At 46.8% G+C, this 11489-nt stretch overlaps 1 protein-coding gene across 1 annotated transcript; it reads right to left on the reverse strand.

Annotated features, from left to right (window-relative positions):
• Window positions 1–457: 457 nt before the first annotated feature.
• DUSP5 (dual specificity phosphatase 5) lies at window positions 458–10844 on the reverse strand. Its single transcript, XM_008594461.1, is given in 6 exon segments — window positions 458–1638; window positions 1640–1768; window positions 1771–1991; window positions 4877–5096; window positions 9067–9215; window positions 10796–10844. Coding segments are annotated over 6 exon segments (831 nt in total). The 3' UTR covers window positions 458–1575.
• Between the last annotated feature and the right edge of the window lie 645 nt (window positions 10845–11489).

Consider the following 11489-nt stretch of genomic DNA (forward strand, 5'->3'; position numbering starts at 1 on the left):
TCCATCCCTTGGCTGCTTATCCATGGAGTCTGCCATGTGCCAGCCACTGGAGGGGGAGGCTGGCCACAGCATGGCACTCAGGTCTGCTAGAATCAAGGGCCTTGTGCCTTAAGGGACTTTCAGGATCATCAAACTCAATTCTCTCATTTCATAGGTAAGAAATTTGAGGTTCACGTCGAACTTTTTGCCTGGGGTGATGGGAGTGAGGAGCACAGAGAGGGCAGATACTCTGGTCACCTCCCCATGAGGTCTGTGCCTAAACTTCCCTTGCAAGTTAGCTTAGGGAAGCCCCTTAGCTGGAAAGCAACATTCTGCATCGTCAAGATCAAATTCGTGAGCAGATGCACAGCCTCACGCTTAAAGCTGCACATCTGCCACCATTGCCCTGTTGTTCATCTGGAAATAAACCAGTGAAGGAGGCCACGTTCCCCCCAATTCACCCAACAACATGACAAAGTGCTTTTTTCCTTTTACTGTTTTTATTTTGTACTATAAAAAACAACAATGACGACAACAACCAGTAACATACTGCTTTTCTTCACATTCACATGGGTTTTAGGAAATTATTGCCTTTTCCCCTGGAGGAATAACCTACAGACAAAAAAGTAGTACCACATTGCAAAATCTGCAAATCCCAGAAGTCAATAGCTTGAAGACAACCCCCAGGGGCAGGGAGGAAAACAAGTGTCACAAGAGACCGGACAGGAGCACATGGAAGGACTGCAAGCTGAGGAAATGACTTTTCAATGCCACTGACCCAGAACACACAGCAGGTACCCTCTTTCTCCTGGCACCCATGGCCACCACCTCAAAGGGGTGATTTTTGGTCTATGGTCTGAAAAACTCTTTTCAAATGACACAAGAGTTGTGTTGAGGAAAGGTGCAACGAGACTGGTTCAAGTATGTGTAAGAATCATGCCAAAGTCCAAGGTCAGGGAAGAACCCACAGTGAAAAAGAAACCCAGGAGTCAATGTCTTGCTACTTCTTCAACCAACTGCCTCCATTGGACCCAAGAGGGAATCTCAAAAACATTTCAGGCTTCACACTGGCATATACATCATGTCCCTACAAACCTAGTAGGGTTACTTTCCTGACTAGACAGTGATCAGCTTATGCCCTGAAGCAACAGAGACAGACACTGAAACTGCCAAAGTTCAGAAAATAAGGTGGAAATTGTGCTTCCTTCAAAATGAATTGACTTCATAACTGCCTTTTCTCCTGATTCAGCAACTTCTTTCTCCCATGTTGCTGCAGGTATTTATTGCCTTACGTTTGAAATGAAAAGGCTAAATTTGAGGTGTAAGGACTGGGCAGTCCTGAGAGGGCAGGGGATCTGGAAGTATAGTAGTCAGCACACGCTGTGCTCTCGTAATGGCTTGGCCTTCCTTCCATGCCAAGAACCTATCCCCAAGGTCAGTCTGAAGTTCATTTGCAAGCCTGGTGCCCACTCACTATCTCACAGGGGCAGTGTGACAGAGTGAGGTCTTCAGTATTGCACAGGTATGAAATGTCCACAAGTTTAAAAAACAAAATCACAGTTGCTCTTAGGGCTGGCTGGTTCCCCCATCCCAGTTTTAGTAAGATGTGGCTGTGGCCACAGGGCTCCTGCAGAGCTCTGAGACCATCAGGTGGGGGGGAGGGGGGCACTGGCGCCAGCACCGAGGTAGGGAATGTGCAGTAGACACCCTGAACGCCAGGGCTCAGTGTCTGCAAATGGTCTATAAATGAAGAGCCTGCTGCCTCCCCTTGGCAGGAGGGAGGATGGGGGGGTTGGGTGTGGAAGGCAGGATCTCAGATTCATACTGCAGGAGCTGGCCCATGAAGCCAAAGTTGGGTGAGACCATGCTCCTCCTCTGCTTAATGTAATCGAAGGCCTCTTTCAGGCGGAACTGCTTGGTCTTCATGAGGTAAGCCATGCAGATAGTGGGCGAGCGCGAGATCCCAGCCTCACAGTGCACCAGGACTTTGCCTCCCTTTTCCCTGACACAGTCTGAAAGGAAGAAAAAAGTGGGAATGAGTCAGGACTAGAATCGAAAGGTAATGCCGGAGCACAAGAATTCAACACTGAAGTGACCTACTTATCAAATCATGACTGCTCAAGACTCTGCCAGTCTTTAATCCCCATTGGTGAGGACAGAGCTTTTGGGGTCCCACCAATGTCTATCCTTTGTAGGACCTTTATAATCCTCACAGCTGCTTCCTGGTTCTCCAGGGTACTTGCACATATTCTGCCAATGGAGGCACTAGACCTGGAAGATTCCGTCCCTGGGGAGGCCATCTTAACTTGGGTTCCACCAATGGATTTCAAGAGGCCATTGAAAAATCCTTGAAATAGTATGCACATTTTTAATGGATATGCACATTTTCAAGAGGAGAGCATCCCAGGCTCAAAGACTGACTTAAAGAAGCAATTCTTCCCTCTCCACATCTGATTCTAATGGCGATGACCTAGCTTCCATCGTAGTAGAAGCCTTCCAGGATCCCCAGACAATTTTTAATGGATATGCACATTTTCAAGAGGAGAGCATCCCAGGCTCAAAGACTGACTTAAAGAAGCAATTCTTCCCTCTCCACGTCTGATTCTAATGGCGATGACCTAGCTTCCATCGTAGTAGAAGCCTTCCAGGATCCCCAGACACCCTGTCTTGCCATGCCAGGGTGGGATGCTTGGCTCAGCTCCCAGGATTCTTACCACCAAACATACAATAGCACACAGCCACTAATTATAGCACCAGCTAAGTGACGCTTACTAGACGGAGGATATAAATGGCTTTTGCAAATTCCATCTTGCCCAACAATGGGAGTCACTGCTCTAAAGCCACCACCATCAGTTAGCACTCTTTAGCTCAATAAGACAAAAGGGGGGGAGGGTGCTCTCCTTTCCTGCTCTACCCCTCCCTATAAAACAGGGCTACCACTGTTAAAAATGGGAAGGGGTAAAAGGTTAAACATATATATATACATCAAATCAAAACCACAAAAAATACAGTCTTTCCGATTCCCTCTCTTGCTAGTGAGGAAACAATTACATCACAGGAAGTTAGATATAGTTGGCACCATGTAAGGCTACAATGTGCAAACACATTTAAGATTTTGAAGGGCCAGAAAAAAAAAAAGTCAGCCCCCTTACCATGCTCCACCCTGGGCCAAGTTCAAGAAGTGAATCTGCAAGATCTAAAAGATAAAATCTCTGAGGCATTAAGGAGGAACCCTAGGGTTTCCCCATCTGAACGGAAACCCCAAAGGCCTCCAAGGGAAGCTCATTAGAGATGCCCCCAATTCAGTCTGACTCGAAACAGACAAACAAAAACCAAAAGATTCCCTGTAAATTAGTTCAAAAGGGAGATCCTAAGTCCCAAGGATTACAGTGTCGTGACTCCTATTTTCCTTTGCTCCTCCATTGGCCTCCTTTATACTCTAGCTTTTAACTGGCCAGTGCCACATCCACAAATGCAAAGGGCCTAGGGTGCGTTGCTTCTGGAACCCCCTCTGTACTTCAGGGCTTGCCTTCCATGTGACCCTCTTCCCTCAGAAGGGGTCAGTGCATTTTTCAGCACACAGCCCACCGCAGAGGCCCAGTGTCTTCTTCCATTAGCAAGGCAAGGAGTCTGGGAAAAGCATCCTGTACTTTTGAAATGCTGTGGGTTTGTGCGATTACACAAACACAGGCACAATACACACACAGGAAGGGAGGGTGCTGAGAACTGGATGGGGGTGGCTCCGTGACCTCATTAAGTAGCTATCTAGGTAACTGAGCAACAGGCTGAGAAGGGCAAGGCACTGGGACGGGGAAAACAAGTCAAGGGGTTCCCACACTAAACCCATCATTTTGGCTGCCTCTCAAACTCCAAAGGAATCATCTCAGCCCAGAGGCTCAGGGGACAAGCAGGACAGGCTCGGCCTTTTGCCTCTGCTGAGTTTCTCGTTAGGGTTTTCTATGGAGCAGAAATTGTGTCTGGTGAGCAGAGGGCCCACCACATGGCTGAAGGGGGGCCCTTTAATTGCTACCTGCACTTAGTAATTATTGCTGTGTCTAACATCCGCCTTTTCCCCCTGCAACATCCCTTAGAACAGGATACAGGAAAATCATGCCTCAGTTTCAACAACTATGCATGTTAAAGAAAAGGGAGGGACAACCACAAGGTGGGGGAGTGGTGCTTGAGAGTGTCAGACCAGCACTGGAGGGAGAGGGACGGAGGAAAGAGATGTCAAATGGGAGAACAATCTGGGCAACACACCAGGCAGAGGGGCCAGAGGCCAATGCCTCCGTCTTCGGGCCTGTACAACGTAGTAAATAATAACTGCCTCACAGGACCACAGAAAGGATGCAAAAGATGCCAACTTTTTTGTGCATAAAGCATGGAGCATAAGTGCCATCTTTAATCCAAAATTAGCTGAGAATGCAAAACGAATTGCCCCCACAGCCATTTGCCAAAACTGTGGAAAGCTGCTGGGCCCTTGGGGCTCCGTGCGTAAATACTGCTCTATCCTCTGTTTGCTTTTAAAAATATCCCGACCTGCGTAGCAGCATAGTTAGGGAGGCTCCCCCCGCTTCCTTCCTCGTGTATAGCATTACGCATAGATGCACCCTGCTCCCACCCAGCTAGAAACAGTAACAAGAGCAGCAGTGAGTACTGCCATAAAATTATATTAATTCATTTATCTTGCAAATTCAAGCTCCTATTAATAGCAACTCAAATCCTCCCCTCTGCCTTTTTGGTGGCTGCATCCCTTCTTGGCTCCAGGTCTCAGTGGTTGCCTATACAAGACACTTTTCTTTCAGTGAAGGTATCCCCCCCATCAGGACATCAAAAGCCTAGACCACATGCCCCAACGGGGCTTCCAAAAAACTGAGCAGGGGACCACTGAACCTACCAATGAAGTCTATTGCTTCTTGAAAGTGGGAGCTAATGTCAGCCGTGTGGCTGTCTTCCACGGGGATCCACTTGTAGTGTAGAAGGCTCGTGCAGGCCTCAGAGGTCCTCCGGGAGACATTCAGCAGGGCTGTGATGTGCAGGTTGGCAAGGAACTCGCACTCTGATGCGTGGTAGGCACTTCCAAGGTAGAGGAAGGGAAGGATTTCAACTGGGCCGCCCTGAAGCAGAGGCAAAGCATAACCAGGAAATAGTGGATTAGGTGGCTCATTTGGGAGAGGGGAAGAAAACAACCTGACCTATTTGTTTCTTACAGTGGGAGGTTCCCTTTCCGGTTGCCAGGTAGAGTTCAGAGCCAGGGCAGCTCAGCCAACAGTGTGGGTGGCGCCTCCATCCTGGCAAACTTTCTACCCTACATGACTGTCTTGTGACTCAGTGACAGCAAAACCCACACAGCAAAGGGTTTCATTTTTTTGCGCATATCGAGGTAGGAAATGCTGGCAGCCTTCCTGTGCTAATAAGGAGAAGCAGAGTGATGTGATGGGAAGCAGGGAATGGCCCATGTTAAAGTTTAAGCTGCCCTGAGAGTACCAGAGCTAGTCCTTTAACCTTGGGGCAACCTTAGTTTCTTCAACAAGGTGAGGTCCCCTCCTTTACAATAGTGTATTTAATCAAACCTAAGACACTATTGCCCCATAGATACATCCAGATTTCAGAGATGTTAAAATGTGCTTCCTGCCGCCCCTCCAAAAAGTATGCTTCATAGGATCGAAAATAACCATTACCTACCCAGAATCTTTATACTAAGAAAAGTTGTTAGGCTATGAGCAGAGGGGCTTCCCCCACCCTGACCTTCTTCACACAAGGTGCAGCACTGACAGGGTGTTAGTGAGAGATGCTACCCTTTTGGGAAGCCACCCACACACCAGGTTTCTAGTTAAGAAGGATCCAGATTAAGGGAGAACCAGAGACCATCTACCCTGAGGCAAATAAAAAGAACCACTAGCTAGTCAGACTCCGGCAGTCGCAGCATTTACAGGGTTCAAAGTTGGAACAATGGGAGGCCCTACAGATTTAGAGGGAAACACTGGGCTGGGGGACAGTGGCTGTGACTTTGGGAGCCTTTCCCAAACCATCCGTCCGCTTCCCGTGTTTCTATTTCCTGACCTGAAATAAGAGTATAATAGAAACTCTCTACAGATTTAGAGGGAAACACTGGGCTGGGGGACAGTGGCTGTGACTTTGGGAGCCTTTCCCATACCATCCGTCCGCTTCCCGTGTTTCTATTTCCTGACCTGAAATAAGAGTATAATAGAAACTCCTTGCCAGATCCGTAATAGGGAAAGGGGCATGTGACAAGGGCCAGCAGCGGACAATTCTCAATTCACCCCTCACCTGGTGTTTGCTTTTTCTCTCCTGAGAAGTCAAGTGTTTAAGCAAAGGCCGGTTAGGCCACTTGGAAGACAGTTATAGAGGATTTTATGTAAGATAATAATAATCACAACCAGTATTTTTATTAGCACCTACTACGGCTGGCCTCTTGGCTTAACACTTTAGATGGATCTACATCGTACCAATTTCACAACAAATCTGTGGGGTAGGTAACATTATTGCCATTTTACAGATGGGCAACTTGAGGCTTAGAAGGATTAAATAACTTGCCCAAGTCAGAGCTAGTCAGTGGTACAGCTGGCACTGAAACTCAAATCTGACTGCTCAGCAAGAGCTGCAAGGCCTTGTTTGACTCCATTTCGATAGTGATCAGTATGATCAGTATTTTAGGTAAAGACAAGAAGGAAAAAATTCCCTTCCTTCCTCTCTTCCTCTAGAAGTAAAATGTCCATTTGCATCTCCTCCCTGACACCTCCCTCAACTTCCACATATACAGAGCAGACTTCCCAGTGGCAGTGCAGTAGTTAAGAACCTGGACTTGGGCATCAGACAGAACAGCTCTCGGTCAAGTCCCAGCTCCATGCTTACTAGCTAATATGATCTTAGGCATCTTCTTTAACCTCTGAACCTTTATCTGTAAACTGGGAATAAGAATACCTATTCTCTCAGGATAATTGGTAAGGTGTAAATGGGATAACAGGTACATTAAAACCTGGCACATTATATAGCTACCATTATCATTCTAGACTGAAGAATAAACAAACAGAACATGGATTCTCTCCCTGGGAAAGAAACAGGGCAGATACTGAGACCAGTGAATCCTAGCAGGTCTGGTGCTGGCCTGAGTTGGACCCACTCCCTGGGCCCAGCTCCCTACTGATTAGGAACTAGGAGACAGCAAAGGTGGTGGAAAGTTCTTTGGAAAGCGGTCAGAAAACCAAGTCCAGTTTCACCCAGCCACTGACCAGCTGTGAGTCCCCAACAACGGGGCTCCCTACTGATTAGGAACTAGGAGACAGCAAAGGTGGTGGAAAGTTCTTTGGAAAGGGGTCAGAAAACCAAGTCCAGTTTCACCCAGCCACTGACCAGCTGTGAGTCCCCAACAACGGGCACCAATAGGCTAGACAGTTGACTCAAGATCTCTCTCTCTCCTGATTGCCTAGAAAATGCTGACATACCAGGCCCGGGATCCTAACCAATTTCCTCTAGAGCTCAGTCCTGCCCACCCTTGAAATTACATTTCTTTCCCTTTTTGAATCTTCTGTTTAGAGTCAAGTGCCTGAAGGCCTTCAGAAACCCCAAAGGTTAACACAACCTCGCCTGCATTTTCTCAATGCAGAAGCGTTTCTAAGAAGCAGCACTTGGGGGTTTCCCAGAGTAATCTTGAAGACACATCAGGGCCTCCACGCCCCTCACTTGGTCAAAGGTCTGCTGAGCTTTTGCAACACTCTGCCAATTCTTATTTCTCTTTCACTTTCTGAGAAACGGGAGAAAAAACACAACCCCAAACAACAAACAAAAATAGAAACCCAGCCAGGCCAAATGCCCACAGCTTGAGAGCCAAGGGTTCATCATCCATTGGGAGGATTATTAATAAAGGAAAACAAACAAAATCATAACCCTGGCACCTTGCCAAGCTAACAGGCTTCCTGACCAAGGATCCCATTCCGGAAAAGGTCACCTGGCTTTCCTCTGAAATGTATCCCCAGGAGCGGGGTTCTGCTCATGGCAGGGAGCTGGCATTTTAGGCAGCATCTAGAAATCTTCCTTCCTATAATTTGGATATGCTCTTAGTTTATGGGAAAATTATGAAGAGCTCCTCCCACCAAATCTGGGGCCTACATTAGTTGGCATGTGGAAAACAGAACAAGGTCTGAACAGAACCAGAACAGGTAATTAAGAGAAGGGGGTTCTGAGCCTGGTGCTGCCATGAACCAGCCATGGGAGTCTGCAAATCACTCATCTCACTAGCTACAAACATTTTCCCCTTTGTAAAATGGGAAGATTGGTTTTGATCTTTGTTTTTTGCCAGATTTGGATTCTCGCCTGCCTTCTCCTCATCTTCCTGTATCGTGCTAGGTAACCCTCTAACCAGAGCCTTCTAGTTTATTTTCCATTCAGTTATCACAAAGCATGATGTTCTGAAAGAAAAAAAAAAAAAAAATCCTACACATTCACAGAAACATGAGCCCTCTAGTGTCTCTTGATCGCCTCTGGTGTCAGAATTTATGGAATTATAAGCACCAGAAACCCTTACAGGAGCCTGCTTAGCCAGTCACCATTCAAACAGTAGTTTCTCTATAACGCTCATCCCTCACTCTTTACTCCTCTGCCCTGTTACAGTGAAAAACACCAAGACACAGCATAACAGGTACTGGGTTGGTTTGCAGAAACTGCAGAGCACGAACAATTACAAAGAACAGAGAAAGCCTAAAAGTCAGCTCTGAAATGTCTTCAGAGAAACCTAAACCAGTATCTGGAAGCTTCTCTGAACCTCCCAAGCCACTTAATGGTAATGAATCTTCCACTTCCCCTTTTCTCCAGAAGCTGTCAAGCACCCTGTGGTTCATGTGCTCTTGCCAGCTTATTTGCTGGAAGGATGCCCATTGACTCTTGGATGGAAACTCACACTGGCAAGCCACAGAGACTCTCTAAAGCTAGAGGATTCTGCCAACACCCTGATCCACAAAAGAACTAACCTCTGTTGCTGAGCAGGGAGAGGAACAGTCAGGGTGCCAAAGAAGGAAGGGAGACAGGAGCCTGGGGTACCACTCGGGGTACCTCCTCTACACCACATACCTGATCATAAGCTGGCCGGTAGCTGATGTTCAGCACTGGCTTTCCACACTGGCTGATGAGGGCTCTCTCACTTTCGATCTTTTCTTGTGAAATGGGTTTGACATCCACGCAACACTCTGGATACTCGGAGTAGAAGGTCTCATATCCCCCTAAAAGAACAAACCAAAAAAAGTAAGACGGATGTAAGCCTTGATTCCTTAGGCTCTCAGAAAATACCCATAATTAATCAATACTCTTGAGTGTGGAATAGTGAAAAATATTAGATTCTGGTCATATAAAAAGTTGAAAAAAACCAGCAGGCTGGTTGCTCAGTTGGTTAGAGCGCCGCCTTGTAACACTAGGGTCAATGGTTCAGATCCCTGTACTGGCCAGCTGCCAAAAAAAGAAAAAAAAAAAAAGAAAAATCGATAAACAGTTTTAGACTAGAAACAGGCTCTACACACACACACCCTTAACCCCTAAAAAGTTACAGTTCAGAGGGGCAACGATTAACTTTTTGGGTCTATCAAAAGCAGCTTAAACTGTGAAAGGAAATAGCTGGCATTTGGCAAATATTAACCAAATCCCTCCAGAGAACAAAAACTATTTTCTCTCTTTATCTAAAATGAAGGTGTGATTATGCAAAATTTCATCAATTTGTTTTTGTTTTGTTTTGGCTGGCCAGTATGGGAATCTGAACCCTTGACCTCGGTGTTATCAGCCCCACAAAATTTCATTAATTTGTGAGAAATCTCCTACACTGGTTTCTTCCACAGCCCATCTGCTCTAAGTAGGATTACAGACAGTACCCCCTCCATTCATAAGGAAATGGGGGCCAATACGAGGTTTCGACCTGGGCAGTGAAACAGCCTTGCCCCTTCTCACTCCCAAGGTGCCAAGCACACTGCTGATAATCCTTTCTGTAGGCTCAATTTAGAGTCATCAATCTAGTTAATTACCTACCAAACCAAACTGGAGGAATGAGGACTTCTGAACTTAATTCTCAGCCCCCATAAGTAAAAATGGTCTCTGTCCCCTTGATAACCACTGACCTTTTTTATCTTTTTCTTATCATTCACTTCTGACCTTCCCCCACCCGCAAACACCCCCAAATTAAAAAGTCAACTGTGGCATGTATAAGAATCCTTAGTGTTACATTTAAACTTCTCCAAATCAATCTCTTAAGGTAAAAACTATTCTCTGACCAAGTCACAGAAACTTGCTTGTATAAATAAACCTTATTGGGCCCATTACACTCAGTGGGGAAGAACCAAATGACAAACTGGCCTCAGAACCCTCAGAATGCCAAGGCCTGTAGGTAAGCAGGCCAGGCTTGCTTGAGGAAAGAAACACTTTGCTTCCAACTCAGAACAACCTAAGGCTTTCCCAGAGCCTCCAGAAAACCAACTTCTGTCTTTTCTGGCCCAGAGAATTCACTAGGTGTCAAATCAACAATTAAATATGCATTCTGAGACCACGTATTTTCTCCAAAGCTCCCATTTTTTCTTCTGTCTTTTGGTGTTGTGATAGTCTCCCGTGGAGGGCATGCTGGCTTTTTAAAATCCCTGCAGTAGACAAATGGTTAATGGATTCCACAGCAGCCTCCTGCTCCCTCCCAGAAGCTGCAGCCAATTCCTAGAATGAGTCATCTTGCCATTACTGCTTCCTCTCAGCTCGCTGCAACCACCCTGCCCCCATTTAGTATATCCAAATCTCCCCTGTGGTCACTTCAGCAAATAGCCTGTTGCACCTCCCCGGATGAGCTTCTGGTCCTCTACAATGACCCTGTTCCCCATCATGATGCCAGGAGGCCATGCTGGAGGGGGATGGAAGTGTTGGTGACTTCATCCATCCCTGCCCCTGTAGCCCCTGGTCTTCTTCCTCTCTAGGTGGCAGAGGGAATGTCACAGCCTTAAAGACACACACAGCTTCCTCAGAAGAGGTGTCCCTGGTCAGTAAGCCACCTGACTGCACCCCTATGTGGGCCTCAACATTTTGGATTCCAAGAGCCGAACTGAGTGATTTTGGATGAGAATTTGGAGTAAGAGTGGCCGAGGCTCTCCCAAACTGCAGGATGAGGATCGTGGGGGAGAAGCCTTTAGGCTACCTCATTTCTTGGCTTTAAATAGATCACAAGAGTTAGCTATGAGGAGGACGGACAGGAGGTGCGGCATGGGTTGAATCCTGCCTGCCCGTTGACAAAATAAGGCGGACAAAGAATCTCACGGTAGCTGAGGGACAGATAAACAGAACCCTGCCTCTTCAAGCTGAGGTCAGGAGGAGTCTCCCAGATTAGATGGTCTGTCTTTCACCTCCTCCCAATAGAGGTGTGGAGAGACAGAACATTCCTCCCCGGTGCCTCACTTGAATTGTAAGAGCTGAGGCAATTCTTCCGGCTGCCTCAGTCTTCAGAGTGACTCTGCTTTCAATCACCACCACATTGC

Source organism: Galeopterus variegatus, unplaced genomic scaffold, assembly GCF_000696425.1.
Source record: "Galeopterus variegatus unplaced genomic scaffold, G_variegatus-3.0.2 Scaffold10830, whole genome shotgun sequence".
NCBI lineage: Eukaryota > Metazoa > Chordata > Mammalia > Dermoptera > Cynocephalidae > Galeopterus > Galeopterus variegatus.